The following is a 16920-nucleotide window of genomic DNA, read 5'->3' as shown; positions in this document are numbered from 1 at the left end:
AAGTTTTATTCATCCACATAACTCCCATGTAATTTATTCTCCTAACTCTGCAGATGCAGTAGATATAACTTCTTTCAGACAATTTTTGTCTTGTCTCTACACTATTAATTCCTTTACCATGTAGTTTCTCATGTCAGGGCAACACTTCAAGCTGCCTTCAGTTTATTATCATCACCTACATAATAGTTCTGCACATTCCTTTTTAATCAAAGTTATCACATAATTTCCCCTCCCAAGTCAAAACTTCAGGACATACTCACCCTTTTTTTTTTTAAAGTGAATCGCACTCAGAAAATGTTTGCTAGTACATTACTACCAGAGATTGTCTAAAAGTTAGATAATCCAGGAAACCTGTGCTAGAGACCAAAAATGGCACTTCTTCAACCAACTTTAGGCTTCAGCCGATAATCAGGTAGGCGCTCTCACATAAGGCAATGAAATTCATCTCCCACCTAAAAACTTTCGCAAAATATCCATCTTCATGGTGAATTCAAACCCAAATATTGTTATATAGGTTGGAGAATGTATTTTTATTTATTTATTATTTTATTTTTATGTTGCTCCCACCCACAAAAGGTTATTTGTAAACCTATAGTATATTTTGTACTGTGGATGGGGCTAGGGATATTTTTTTTCCTATTTTATCAATTTTATATACTTTTTTTATTTTTTACACAGTCTGTGAGCCCTGCTCTAGAGATCAAACATGGAACTTTTTCAAGCCACTTCAGGCTTCCAATAAGTGAGAAGGTGATTTCACACAGAGTAATGACATTCATCTCCCACCTAAAGACAATCGCAAACATCCATGCCTCTCAGTTAACAAGACTAACTTCTAGGCTGATAGGCAAACTGGAAGTAAAACAGTTGCTCCATTGATACAGAGATTTCAGATAACATTACTAGAGCAATGTACTTGTACTGTAAGTTTTTGCCTCCATATGCTGCTTAAGTAATTATTGCTCAGTAATTCTATAAATTCTCTTTTTCCTTCGTCCACCCCATATATTCATAGTTTAAATAATCCATAATGATTGCACTATGTAACTATAGTGTTTTGAAGAGCTTTTCAAGAGAAAAGCTCAGTTCCAAGAAAAAAGCTTTTCATATTCTATCCTTCTCTTTTCCCCAAAAAAATTTCTATCTTTCACCTTCTTTCCAAAAAGAATAGCGTGACAGGAAGGGTAGTTAGCGTGTTGCCTAGGTATGACTGTGGTGAAATGAGGAGAGCAAGGATTATGAATGATATGCTGGCTGAAATGTGTAAGGAGATGAGAGTATAGTTTGTTAATGTGTGGAATGAGTTTGAGGGACGAAATGAGCTGTATGGGAGCGATGGACTGCATTTGAATAGTTATGGTGTGAGTCGCTTGGAGAGACTGCTGCTGGAAGGTAGAGAAGTGAATAGAGAGAATGAATCAGATTGAGTGGGAAGTGATGTGGAAGAGCGGGAGAGTAAGACAGGAGAGATTGAAGAGGTGTTTGTGAATGGGAAAGTAAGTGGTATGAGTATAGAAAATGAGAGAATGGATATGCAAGAGGAGCAGGGAAACAGGGAGGTGCAAGGTGGACAGGGGTACACAGCATGAGAAAGGTGAATGCTCCAAGAGGAGGTGAGCATGTGTGGGCAGGAAAGGAATGGGATGACCAGGGATCAAGAGGAAACAGTTGGAATTGAAAAGGGTTTTAAAATGAAGAAGCAGAAAGGGAAATGGCCCCAGTTGAGCATAGAGAGATCACATTGAGTGAGTGGTATCAGTGGAACTAGCTGTAGATCCAGAAATGAGCTGTTGTGTTTGTATACAAATGCTAGAGGTATAAGAAACAAGGCAGATGAAATGGTTGCACTAATTGCGTCTGTTCACCCAAAAATTGTCGGAATAAGTGAGACATGGTTGGAAGAGGATGACATCCTGACAGGAACAGAGATGGAAGGGTATGATGTGTTTCGTGAGGATAGAAGGGGTAAAAAGGAAGGGGGAATGCTATTGATGATAGAGAAAGAGTTATGTCCATATAAAGTAGAGATGCAAGAGGGAAATAGTGCCAGTGGTTTTGAGGCAGTATGGTGTGAGATAGAGGTGAATGGAATCAAATACTTGGTGGGATGTTGTTATAGACCAGGTAATGGGGATGGTGGTGATAATGAAATGTACAATCAAATTAGCCAAGTAAATAAGAAAAGGGTGATCATTATGGGTGATTTTAATTATGGCAATATAGACTGGAATGATGAGTTAGTAACTGGAAGTAAAGAAAATGAGTTCCTTGAGTTTTTGAGGGATAACTACCTCAGAGAATATGTAACAGAGGGCACACGAGGATTAATGGTCTTGGAGTTGGTCATCTTATCAGAAGATGTAATTATAAATGAGGTGTCAAATCATTCACCAATTAGTGAGAGTGACCATGAGGTGATTACCTGGGTGGTTGCCAGCAGTGCGAGGACCTCTGTGAGAAAAGGGTATATATGGAACTACAAGGAGGGTGATTATGAAGAGTTCAGGAGACAGCTTGCGAGTGTAGCATGGAATGAGGAGTTAGCTGGAAAAGAGATCAATGCAACTTGGGAGAGAACTGTTTAGTAGATGCAATGTCTAAATGTATTCCAAGGGTGAGAAGGTTAAAAAAGGTGGATGTGAGATGGATGAATAAAGAGATTAAGCATGCGATACAGAGATAAAGGGCATTGTGGAGGCAGCATAAGAGAAGTGGAAATAACCAATTCCATGAGGTCTACAAAGACCAAGCAAGGAGGGTGACTTGGTTGGTGAGAGTAGCTAAAGAGAGATATGAACAGCAGTTAGCTAATGAAGCCAAAAAGAATCCTAGGGAGTTCTTTCGATATGTAGCCAGCAAAAGAAAGAATGATTATGGAAGGATGATATTGATTGGAGAAAATGGTATAGAGACAGCTGTAGCAGAATGTGTGGTGGAGATACTTAATGAGTAGTTCATAAAGATCTTTCAATCTTGTGAATGTGACTTCATGAAGAGATTGAGAGCAGTTGTTGATGGGGAGGAGACTCTGACTGTAAGTGAGCAAGAGGTGTTTGGGAAGTTGAGTAAACTAGATGTAAATAAGGCTGTGGGACTTGATAATATATCACCGCGTATTCTGAAGGAATGTGCCAGGGAGTTGACACCTGCCTTGACATATTTTTTTAATATGAGTCTTGCAGTTGGTCAAGTTCCTAAGGAGTTGAAGGAGGGCAAGATTGTGCTACTTCATAAAGGAGGTGATCGAACTCAAGCATCAAACTATAGGTCTATCTCTGTGTCAGGTGTTGTGGTTAAGTTGTTGGAGAAGCTTGTGAGAACTAGGATCCAGAGTTGGGTCGACAAGAATGGTATAATCTTTGATGGACAGCATGGATTTGCTAAAGGGAAGTCATGTTTTAGTAATCTACTTACTTATTACAACAGTGACTGCTTCCTTGGACAGAGGAGAAGGATACACAGTAATATACTTGGATTTCATTAAAGCTTTTGATAGCATACCTCTCATGATAAGTTGACAGTCAAACTAGAGCAGATGGGGTTGGATATTAGATTGGTGCATTGTATTGGACACTGGCTATCTGATAGGTATCAACAAGTTGTGTATGGGGGAGCGATATCCAGGAAAAGGAAAGTCACTAGTGGAGTGCCTCAGGGGTCTGTTTTAGGTCCATTACTGTTTAACTTGTATATTAATGATATAGGTGTAGATTTGGATGGAGATATTGAGTTGTTTGCAGATGATGCAAAGTTGGGATGAACTCTGAAGTGTAGTGAAGATGTTGTGGCCTTACAAGAAGACTTGAATAGATTGAGTGATTGGGCACGGAAATGGGGATGTGAATTCAATGTTGCAAAATGTAAGGTTTTAAAATTTGGAAAACAAAGATGGGATGCAGAATTTATGCTTGGTGAGATAATATTGTTGGAGGTAGAGGAATTAAGAGATCTGGGGGGTGATAGTGGATAAGGATCTGAAATTTAGGGGAACACATAGCCAAAATTGTGAAGACAATACAAAGGCTTCTGGGAATGATGCGGAGGACACTGACGTGTAGAAGTAGGGAGATTCTTGTTCTGTTGTATAAGGCTTTGATTAGACCACACATTGACTATTGTGCCCAGATTTGGTCGCTGGGTTTTCAGAAGGATGAAGAGATGTTGGAAAGGGTCCAGAGGCGACTGACTAAGGTAGTTGCCGACCTCTGGAATTTTGAGTATGAGGAAAGATTGAGAAGATGTAATTTGCAGAGTCTGGTGGACAGGAGGAAGAGGAGAGATATGATAGAGACCTACTAGTTGGTAAGGGGTTGTTATAGGATCAATGCTGGAGAAGTTTTACAGAGAATAGTGGGAGATCAGGGGAGAACCAGAGGTCATTCCTGGAAACTGTATAAAAAGGGTGTGAGAGGCAGGTTTTTTTCGTGCTGAGTTGTGAATGATTGGAATGCCTTGTCTGAGAATGTGGTGTCTGCAAAGAGTTTGAATGTGTTTAAAACATGGTATGATGAGCTGTGTGTGTGTGTGTGTGTGTGTGTGTGTGTGTGTGTGTGTGTGTGTGTGTGTGTGTGTGTGTGTGTGTGTGTGTGTGTGTGTGATAAAAGGACCTCCCAGATGAGTCTTTGACTCCATGAGGTCTTGGGGTGGTAATAATAATAACAATAATTTTCTCTTGGCACCTTATCCTATGCCCTTTCCCAGATCTGCAAAACTTAAATACAGATCCTTGTTATATTCCCATGATTTCTCACTTATTTGTCTTAAAGTAAAAGTCTGATCTTGATAATCCTTATTTGGCCTGAACCCAGCTTGTTTTTTCTGAAGGTTCTCTTAACAATTTTTCTTAACCTCTTCCCAAGTATGCTTGCATAAATCTACTTTGAACACTCAGTAGGTATCTAATCATATTTTCCCCTAAACATGCTCATTCAGTGGCCTCTGACACCTAAGTAGCTTATCTTTATATAAACCTGTTTGAAGCTATGATAAGAAAGAAGTTAATCCCATCTGCCATATGGGATTAATGTGTGTGTGCAGTTTTCCTGCTTTTTATAATCAAAAAAAGAAAAAATAAAGCTTCCACTTCCAAGAGAAACGCTGTTCATATTCTATCCTTTTCCCAAAGTATTTCTATCTTTCACCTTCTTTACAAAGAATTCACAGCCCACCCTTAAAACCAGGCTTTTAAATTCACACACTTTGTCTTATCTGCAATTCTCTCACATCTTTCTATCTCCACATTTACATTCCCTTCTTCCTTTTGGTCATATTTCAGCAGCAGCAGTAGTACATAAATGTTTATTGCTCTATGCCTGATAATACTCCAAAAGAAGACAACCAGGAACATCCTACAAAATTATTCTTTCCTTATATTCTCCATATATCTACATTTTTAAAACATCAGTAATGGCTTAAAAAATGAGTAAAAAGCCAGTGACATCATAAAAGGGGTACTTCTAAAAAAAAAAAAAAAAAAATAGGCAAAATAGCCATAAAAATGAGTATTAATTTAGAGGAGTAACATGGAAAATTTTCCAGAAATAATATCCTTTATGTAAAGTTTTCTCATGTTCTAGAATTTGAAATTTATCTTTCCAAATACAATAAAGGTTATTATTCCATACTGACTAACCTACAGAAACTAATTATATGAGGGTGGTCTGAAAAGTTCTTGGCCTAACAATGAAAAAACGAATTTATAATTTCAAAATTATTTTTATTTTTCAACATAATCTCCCTTAAGACTAATACATTTATTCCAGTGATGCTCCATTATTCCGTCCCTGTAGTGGTTCTCAGTAAGATCTGCAAAATACCCCTCTACAACTGCAATCACTTCTTGATTTGAAGAAAAATGCTGACCAGCGAGGAAGAGATTTAGTTTTGGGAAGAGATAGAAGTCAGAGGGAGCCAAATCTGGGGAATAGGGTGGATGTTACAACCATTCATAGTGCAGATCCCTTAATTTTCCATTGCCAAAACACTTTTGTGGGAAGGTGCATTGTCCTGATGAAAGATGATTTTTTTCTTCTGCAAACTGGGTCTTTTCTCACGAATTTTTTCATCTAGTCTGATTAAAAGATCGGAATAGTATTCCCCGGTTATTGTTTTACCCTTTTCAAAATAATTAATAAACAAAATGTCTTTAGCATCCCAAAACATTGATGCCATGACCTTTCCTTCTGATAGAGCCGACTTTGTTTTCTTTGGTGCTGTCCAGCTTCTTTCCTCTGTTTTGACTGCTGTTTGGATTCTGGTGTGTAATGGTGAATCCAAGTCTCATCCATAGTAATAAATCAATGCACAAAATCAGTTTTATTCTTGTTAAAATGCTCCAAGCACTTTTCAGAGATTTTCATGCGAGTACATTTTTTATCTGCTGTGAGCAAGCGTGGCACCCATCTTGCGTAAAGCTTTTTCATTGCAGTTCTTCATGCGAAATATATCCTAAACGTTCTTTTGAAATGCCAATAGTCTCAGAAATTTCACACATTTTGACTCGCTGGTCATCCAATACCATATCGTGCACTTGATCGATGATTTCTGGTGTTGTTACATTTTGGATGTCCACGTGGATCATCTTCAAGGCTGGTACAGCGATGTTTAAACACCCCATTTAAGCAGCCCATTTCTTAATTGTCAAAAATGAAGAAGAAGAGTGTCCATAAATTTTTATGAACTTCGAATAAATTTCTTTTGCCGTTAAACCTTCTTTTACAAAGAATTTTATAACTGCACGATACTCAATTTTGTCCATTTCAAGGGATACAGACAACACTTTTGCTTCAGCCAGCTGTATAATACAAACTACTTGATAGAATGACTTGCAATTTCACGTGGATGCTTATGACAGATGTACTAACTTAGAAAAAAAAATCTTGTCGATGGTATTGCCATCTATGGTAGAGGCCGAGAACTTTTCAGGTGACCCTCATATGTAAAATATATAACATATTTTGCCAACCTAGTTAAGCAAGTGGTTAATCACATAAAAATTTAAATATATTTTCTATTATTTATTTCTAATAAATACTGACCATTTGTCTGTCTGTCCATTCTACAAATTTGCAACAGTGGACCTTCCACCATTAACACTACTATAACACTATTTAGCATGGCCTCTACCTTTGAATATGAAATGAAGGTGGTATGTTTGGAAGGTGGATGAGTCCAAGGGCTTACTTTTTCCAATGTTTTTATGCAGTTCTGTTGGTGTATATAATACGATATGTTGGTCATAGTGGTACAGATATTTTATCTGTTTCTTTTGTTTTGCATTTTCCCCCCATCTGACAAAGGATAACAAGCTGAAAAAATTCTGCTTACTGTATAGCATTATCTTTTACAAATTTCAAAATTGTTACCATAATAAGACTCATTGTGAGAGGTATACACATCACACATAAAAAGCTCATTGAACCATGCCTTAAACTGATTCAATGTGTCTGCATTCACAGCACACTCAGGCAATGCATTCCACTCACCATCCACTCTCCATGCAAACCTGCTCCTCATTTCTTTGCTCACACCCTCCTTTTACAGTTTCCAGGGGTAACCTCTTGTTCTATCTCCCTTGCTCATTCTATGAAAAATTTCTTCCATGTTAATCTGGTAACAATTCCTGACCAGCTTATATGTCTCAATCATATCTACTCCTCCTCCTTCTATTCATGAGACTTGGAAAATTACATTTCTTCAATCTGCCTTCATACCCCACATTCCAAAAACTAGTTACCACCTTTGTGAATCTTCTCTGGACCCTTTCTAATATATCCTCATCACCATGAAAACCAGGTGACCAAATCTATGAACAATAATCCATATAAGGCCTAATTGAGGACCTATACAATGGAACCATAACCAATTTATTTCTGCATGGCAAGGTTCTCCACATCATTGCCATTATCCAATGTGACAACTTCACAACTTGAACAAACTGTGGCCTCTGAACTTCAGCTCCTTGCCACCACCCACTTATCTCTCATTTCCTCTACCTCCTTCAGTGTATCCCCACTAAGTGTATACTGTGCATCCCATTGTTGTTTGCCAAATTTCAGAATCTTACACTTTGTAACATTGAACTGATAGTTCCCCTTATCAGCCCATTCATACAATCTGTTCAAATACTACCATAAGGCCACAACATCTGCTTGACTCTGCATTTTCTTCCCAGTTTTGCATCATCTGCACACAGTTGTATATCTATAGCTAAACCATCCCAATAGCATTCTAAAACTGTATACCTAAAAAATTATAGCAAAAATATGAAGTGAAAAAATGCTTCAACTTTTGATTCACATTATTTCTGACATTACAAAATGCCATGTTTGCTGATTTTTCACTTATTTGATATATATATATATAATCTGATCTGATCCTGTGACTTCCTATCTTGAGAGGGTTGCAGCTGATTACTAGGTAGATAATGACGCAAGGTGGTTTCCTGTTGCCTTCCTTGCCATATATTTTTATGACTGTAGCCTGTGTGTTCACGGGTCTGATTGCGGGATGAAAAACCCCAGATAAACTGGGGGGAAAAACCCTGCTGTCCACATCTAAGACCAGCTAACTTGGCAATGGCTGATGAAGATCCTTCAGCTCCTCACGTCTCTGATGGGAATTGAACCTAGGACACTCCTTCCCCAGGCATATGGTTGCGAAGCGCAAAGCCACTAGGCTAACCGCGCAGACGATATATATGTATATAGAAGTAACTGTTCTAGTTGTCTATTTGAAATATACTTACCAGCCACTGAATTAGAAACTTTATTTTGTGTATAGGCATGCAGTTGCCAATACATATCCTCCTCGTATATGGGTCGGGAACAGTCTTCATTAAATTCTTTGGTCAGTTTCTGCACACTGGAAGTTCTGTTTGTCCATACAAACCTTTTCAGACGATGCTGATCTCATTCCTGATGGACTGTCTTAGGATGTTAAAATAACCCACATTGCTTCTAAGAGGTTACACCTCTTAGAAGCAATGTGGGTTATTTTTGCACTGATTAAACACCCAGGATATCTCACTTTTTTTGAGAAACCAGTCAGCTCTGCTGTTTTTAAAATCATGGCTCTAGCTAGATGGGCACCCACAATAAGCCCTTTACTGAACTCCAAAAGATCCTTTGTTTTTCCCATTGTGATCAACACTATTGACAATTACTGACCAGCAGCATTCTTAAATAGTTGCCTAGAACACGTGGTGATGCAAATGACCAAGTATTTTGCATATATGCTGCATAAGTGATGTTTACATACATCTTCATAAAGGTTTTTAATTCTGTGGCCAGTATGTGCAATTTCAAACTTATAAGCTCTTAAAATTTAAAGATTTCAATGAAGATTCACTGTGCTTACTTACCTGGTATAATAATTGGTATTTATTGTCCTCATTTTTTAATCAGGTTTCATTGCCAAGTTCAACCATTTCATGTATCATTAATATTTTATGTATAATGAATGATATCAAACACACTGGTGTTAGTGTGTTTAATATTGTTTTGTTACATTCCTAGAAAATTTGTTTCTATAAAACTTTTGTAGACATTTATGCAATCTTAATTTATAGTGTATTTATTTCCTGTATAAACACAGTTTGTTTTTTATTCTAATATTTTTCTGTGTTTTTATTCATCAGACCCCATCATGCAGTACTATTTATCCCTGTGTCAATCCCGAAACTCAACACTGGACAGCCTTAACTTATGCTACCATTCATGGCCATTTATCAGTGATTAAGGTAACTTGAAATCATTTATTTCTTTAGTAGCATGCCATCGCTAAGAAAAATCATAACACTGCATTTACTTAATTAAATATTTTTAAACACTACACACAGGTATACAAAATTACATTATAAGTTGGTTTCTCCTTAAAAATGTTACATTACTTATGTTGAATGATGTCGAGATTTTACAAGAAATTTAAAACTGTGATAAAAATCATCATAATTATCTGGCATATATTTACAAAGGCCAGATATTATGATAGTCCAACACAATTAATACTTCATGACTAGTTTCTTATCAGCTCTTCCAAGCGGGGCCATTATGTAAGGTCTTCTCTGATTTATCCTTGAAGCCAATTGAGTGCAAGAACAGGAATGATCAAAGAATGCTGAACATAGTATCTCAGGTAGTGATAAAACAGAATAATCATTACATGGTATAAGGACACCTGTGAAGTTAATAAGATGTGCTAATGCCAAAGCATCAAGAATTAAAGGGTGTACTTTGGCTTTATATTTATATCATAATTATCTGGCAATTATGAAGAGATAATTATCTCTTCATAATTGTCTTTATAATTATCATAATTACACATACCACTTCATAACTGAGACTTCCATATGCTTGGCTTTTCCCAGCTGAAGACTGCATGAACTTTCAAAAAGAGATTTCTTTAATTATGTTGAATCTCTGATGCCCTCACCAGTCTGAAACCTGTCCCAGCCATCATATACAGCTTTAGATAATTATCCCTCAGTCAAACTGCACAAATTTCATTTTCCCTTTCCTTGTCCCATTGAAAGTTGCCATAGTCTAAGCAAACATTATAGCTATTAGTGAGATTTCGCATATGGAGAAGGATACAGTTACAAGGATATCGTATTTTGATATCCTTGTAACTGTATTTTGAGGGAACAGATAGAACAGAACAGTACTAGGAAAGAATATTGCTGATGAAAGCAGAATTTCAACAAGAGTGGAAATTTGGCAGAAAGACAATAAACGGTGTCATGAGAAACAGTATATATTTTAAGCTGTCTTGTGTGAAATAGAAGCCAAGAGGACAAACTACATGGTTGATTCCTGTTATAAGGAAGGAGTGCAAAAGAAATTTCAAAAGAAATGTGTCAGTACATTAGTTCTGTGCATGTGGATGAATAATTATTATTGGAGATTTTAACTATGGTAACATTCACTGGGTCAAGGAAAAATGAAATTTGTGCAGTTTGACTGAGGGATAATATCTAAATACCTGTCCCTGCCATCATATCTAAAGCCATATGATGGCAGGGACAGGTTTGAGAGTGTTGAATCTGGTGATGGCATCAGAGATTCGACATAATCAAGGAAGCCTCTTTTTGAAAGTTTATGCAGTCTTCAGCTGGGAAAAGCCAAGCATGTGGAGTTCTCAGTTATGAAGTGGTATTTGTAGAGAGCAGATAATTATGACATACATATAAAAGTTACTTGGAGCAGCGTATCAGAAACTGCAAAGGAACGAACATTAGCAGTTCATGAAAAATAGTCGAGGGGTATTTGAGGTTGAGCAGTATTGGACTGTATTTCTAGAGTTAGAAGGATAAATCAGGTTGGAATAGAATGGACGAGTAACATTATTCCGTATACTCTATGTAAAAAGTGAATGTTATGGAAGGAATATAAGATAAAATGTGATGGGATATAAGGAATATAAGGTAAAATGTGATGGAATATAAGGTAGAATGAATGAGGAAGCTTGTGAGAAGCATGCTAAAGAAGTAAAAATCAAATTCTGAAAGAAAACTATAGGGAATTCTTTTGGTTAGGTGGAGAGTAAAAGGAATACTGATTACGGAGGATAACTTTGAGGAAAATGCAAATGGCAGAATGGGGATAGTAGAAGAGGAAAAAATAATTGAATTACTGAGTGATCATTGCACCACAGTATGTAACTGAAGATAGTTGGGATATTGCACACCTTTGATGCAAAGACAAGATTGGATAAGATATATATAATATATCTTATCCAATATAAGATATATTGCTTGTATGGTTTTGCCGCCATAAGGTTTAAATTTAGGAGTAGATTGATAGGAGTGTGATACTCCTTATAAAATTGCACAACTTTGGAAACCCTTGTAATAAAGTGACAGTTGAGTTAGATAAGGAAAATGGCTATACCATGATATTGCTGAACATTAAGAAACCATTTCTATCAGGATGTGTCACATGTAAATCTATTATGCAAACTGGAGCAAATGAATATGAAACAAGGAACATGGATATAATAGTACTACAGGATTCTGTGCCCCACTGCTACTTAATTTATATGTTAATGATATTAGGTATGATTGGAGAGAAATATCTGGTTGATTGCTGATGATGCTCAACTTGGAGAACAATATGATAAATTTAGTTTAATCCTTTATCCCAGTGAGAGCAAACAAAGTTTGCGCCTGAAAATATCTTCAGGACTGAATATAGTGTTGTACTATCTTACCTGGGTAAGTAGTACAACACCAGGCAACTCGTAGCAAAGGTGGAGCAAGATACCAACACCCCTATCCCAGTATCTCCCAAAATGCAAAACACATCTCCTTGTGGATATGTATACTGTTATGCATTAAGGGATTGGCCACTATCTTACCTGGGTAAGTTGCCTGGTGTTGTACTATCTTACCAGGGTAAGTAATACAACACCAGGCAACTCGTAGCAAAGGTGGAGCAAGCTACCAACACTCCTATCCCAGTATCTCCCAAAATGCAAAACACATCACCTTGTGGATATGTATACTGTTATGCATTAAGGGATTGGCCACTACCCAGACTAGTTTCTACCTTTATTGAGGTCTCTTCAGTGGGAGCCAGGCCCAGAGTTGGAGATACCAGGCAGAAGCAGTAGCAAGGTCATCTTTACCTATAGGAGTTGCCAAAAGGTTTGCCACCTTTTTTTTATTAAATTACTCTGGATTTAGAGAAAGATGTTGAAAACTTGGTATTTCCAACTCTGGACCTGGCTCCCACTGAAGAGACCTCAATAAAGGTAGAAACTAGTCTGGGTAGTGGCCAATCCCTTAATGCATAACAGTATACATATCCACAAGGTGATGTGTTTTGCATTTTGGGAGATACTGGGATAGGAGTGTTGGTAGCTTGCTCCACCTTTGCTACGAGTTGCCTGGTGTTGTATTACTTACCCAGGTAAGATAATACAATACTATATTCAGTCCTGAAGATATTTTCATGTGCAAACTTTGTTTGCTCTCACTGGGATAAAGGATTAAACTAAATTTATCATAGTCTAACCTAGTGAAAAATAAACTTTCAACATCTTTCTCTAAATCCAGAATAATTTAATAAAAAAAGGTGGCAAACCTTTTGGCAACTCCTATATGTAAAGATGACCTTGGTACTGCTTCTGCCTGGTATCTCCAACTCTGGGCTTGGCTCCCACTGAAGAGACCTCAATAAAGGTCGAAACTTGTCTGGGTAGTGGCCAATCCCTTAATGCATAACAGTATACATATCCACAAGATGTGTTTTGCATTTTGGGAGATACTGGGATAGGAGTGTTGGTAGCTTGCTCCACCTTTGCTACGAGTTGCCTGGTGTTGTATTACTTACCCAGGTAAGATAATATAATACTATATTCAGTCCTGAAGATATTTTCATGTGCAAACTTTGTTTGCTCTCACTGGGATAAAAAATTAAACTAAATTTATCATTGTCTAACCTAGTGAAAAATAAACTTTCAACATTGGAGAACAATAGTAAATGAAGCCAATGTAGAGATGCTACAGGAGAATTTGAGTAGACTAACATTGTATGAAAAGAATAATGTTCAATGTTGCTACATATAAGGTTATACATTTTAGACGAAGAAGATTAAAAGCTGAGCATTACATTGAAAGGACTATGCCACAAGAAATTTGCTAATGATGATGATGCTTAGGATCTGTGAATGATAGTAGACAACAAGTTGCAAAAAAAATGATGCAAAAAAAATTTTTCAATACATGGCATGAGGTGTGGAGGAAAGCAAAAGGAAGGGTTATCCCTGGAAAAGGTGGTGAACAGGGCTGTTTGGATTCTGTTTGGGCCTCCTGCAATGAGTCTTTGGATTCATGGAGATACCCATTAACAACAACAATTAATAATAATTACATAGTGATGAATAACAGGAATGATGCACTATCAGTGACTGAATTTAAATGTCTCCAAACTACAAGATTTTACAATGTATAATAATATGAGGGTAATGACCTTACTATTTGAACATAATACTCAGCCCAAGAATATAACCAGTTATTAATTACATAATTAAAAATTATAAGCTATCTCAATTAATCGTAGAGCAGATGATCATGTCAAGGTTTTAAATTAAATTCTGATCTTTATGGAAGGATATGAGTGGGGGAAGGGGGATGAGGATTAGGTTTTTTTGCAATGGAGAGTGGCAGGTAATTGGAATGTTGCCTAAGAATGTGGTGAGCATGCAGTGGATGCATTTAAGGCACTGAATAATGAGCTATGTGTGACAGTGGGATCTCCCATGATGAGTCTGTTGACTCCATGGAGGTCTGATAATGATGATGATAATAATAATAACTTTATTTAACTAGCTTCCAACTCTGACATTATCATTATTTTATCATGCATTTATTTCAATTTTTAGGTTACAGCTGAAATTTTATTTTTCTTGCTATTTTATTTACTGATTTTCATACCATTACTGTGTATCCTTCTCCTCTGTCCAAGGAAGCAGTCACTTTATTGTAATAAGTAAGTAGATTACTAAAACATGACTTCCCTTTAGCAAATTCATGCTGTCCATCAAAGATTATACCATTGTTGTCTACCCAACTCTGGATCCTAGTTCTCACAAGCTTCTCCAACAACTTAACCACAACACCTGACACAGAGATAGGCCTATAGTTTGATGCTTGAGTTCGATCACCTCCTTTATGAAGTAGCACAATCTTGCCCTCCTTCCACTCCTTAGGAACTTGACCAACTGCAAGACTCATATTAAAAAAATATGTCAAGGCAGGTGTCAATTCCCTGGCACATTCCTTCAGAATACGCAGTGATATATTATCAAGTCCCACAGCCTTATTTACATCTAGTTTACTCAACTTCCCAAACACCTCTTGCTCACTTACAGTCAGAGTCTCCTCCCCATCAACAACTGCTCTCAATCTCTCCATGAAGTCACATTCACAAAATTGAAAGATCTTTATGAACTACTCATTAAGTATCTCCACCACACATTCTGCTTCAGCTGTCTTTATGCCATTTTCTCCAATCAATATCATCCTTCCATAATCATTCTTTCTTTTGCTGGCTACATATCGAAAGAACTCCCTAGGATTCTTTTTGGCTTCATTAGCTAACTGCTGTTCATAGCTCTCTGTAGCTACTCTCACCAACCAAGTCACCCTCCTTGCTTGGTCTTTGTAGACCTCATGGAATTGGTTATTTCCACTTCTCTTATGCTGCCTCCACAATGCCCTTTATCTCTGTATCGCATGCTTAATCTCTTTATTCATCCATCTCACCCCTACCTTATTTAACCTTCTCACCCTTGGAATACATTCACACATTGCATCTGCTAGATAGTTTTTGAAAATTCCCCAAGCTGCATTGATCTCTTTTCCAGCTAACTCCTCATTCCATGCTACACCTGCAAGCTCTCTCCTGAGCTCTTCATAATCCCCCCCCCCCTTGTAGTTCCACACATACCCTTTTCTCACAGAGGTCCTCGCACTGCTGGCAACCACCCAGGTAATCACCTCATGGTCACTCTCACCAATTGGGGGATGATTTGACACCTCATTTATAATTACATCCTCTGATGAGATGACCAAATCCAAGACCCTTAATCCTTGTGTGTCCTCTATTACATACTGTCTGAGGTAGTTATCCCTCAAAAACTCAAGAAACTCATTTTCTTTACTTCCAGTTGCTATTTCATCATTCCAGTCTATATTGCCATAATTAAAATCACCCATAATGATCACCCTTTTCTTATTTGCTTGGCTAATTTAACTATACATTTCACTATCACCACCATCCACATTACCTGGTCTATAACAACATCCCACCAAGTATTTGATTCCATTCACCTCTATCTCACACCATACTGCCTCAAAACCACTGGCACTATTTCCCTCTTGCATCTCTACTTTATATGGACATAACTCTTTCTCTATCATCAATAGCATTCCCCCTCCCTTTTTACCCCTTCTATCCTCACGAAACACATCATACCCTTCCATCTCTATTCCTATCAGGATGTCATTCTCTTCCAACCATGTCTCACTTATTCTGACAATCTTTGGGTGAACAGATGCAATTAGTGCAACCATTTCATCTGCCTTGTTTCTTATACTTCTAGCATTGGTATACAAACACAACAGCTCATTTCTGGATCTACAGCTAGTTCCACTGATACCACTCACTCGATGTGATCTCTCCATATTCGTCAGGGGCCAATTCCCTTTCTGCTTCTTCATTTGAGAACCCTTTTTAACTCCAAATGTTTCCTCTTGATCCCTGGTGATCCCATTCCTTTCCTGCCTACACATGCTCTCCCCTCCTCTTGGAGCGTCCACCTTTCTCATGCTGTGTACCCCTGTCCACCCTGAGCCTCCCCATTTCTCTGCTTCTCTTGCACGCCCATTCTCTCATTTTCTATACTCATACCACTCACTTCCCATTCACAACCACTTCTTTAATCTCTCCTGTCTTACTCTCCTGCTTTTCCACATCACTCCCCTCTTGATCTGATTCATTCTCTCTATTCACTTCTCTACCTTCCAGCACCACTCTCTCCAAGTGACTCACACCATAACCACTCAAATGCAGTCCATCGCTCCCATACAGCTCACTTCGTCCCTCAAACTCATTCCACACATTAACAAACTGTATTCCCATCTCCTCGCACATTTCAGCCAGCATATCATTCATAATCCTTGCTCTCTTTCTCATTTCACCACAGTCATACCTAGGCAACACACACTGACTACCCTTCCTGTCACACTATTCTCTTTTATCCTTCCAAGCAGCCTCCTGATATCCATTTTGACAAGCTCTTTGTCCTCTCTCAAATCATTTGTACCAATTAATACTATTAACTCTTTTGCTTGCTCCCCCCTCATATCTAATGCCTCAATCACTCTACTCATTTTACCGCCTGGAAAACATACCTTGT

At 37.7% G+C, this 16920-nt stretch overlaps 1 protein-coding gene across 1 annotated transcript in view; it reads left to right on the top strand.

Moving 5' to 3' along the window:
- The window catches only part of LOC150105953 (ankyrin repeat and BTB/POZ domain-containing protein 2), a 228455-nt gene that overhangs the window by 94550 nt on the left and 116985 nt on the right, over positions 1–16920 (top strand). Inside the window, exon 8 of the mRNA XM_090394597.1 lies at positions 9638–9739. Coding sequence (XP_090250723.1) covers positions 9638–9739 — 102 coding nt within the window. The remainder of the gene's footprint in view (positions 1–9637; positions 9740–16920) is intronic.

The sequence above is a fragment of the Typopeltis vanoorti genome, chromosome 6 (genome assembly GCF_054136105.1).
Source record: "Typopeltis vanoorti isolate ZY-2024b chromosome 6, IOZ_Tvanoo_1.0, whole genome shotgun sequence".
NCBI classification, from domain to species: domain Eukaryota; kingdom Metazoa; phylum Arthropoda; class Arachnida; order Uropygi; family Thelyphonidae; genus Typopeltis; species Typopeltis vanoorti.
This window is presented reverse-complemented; position numbering and strand designations above follow the sequence as displayed.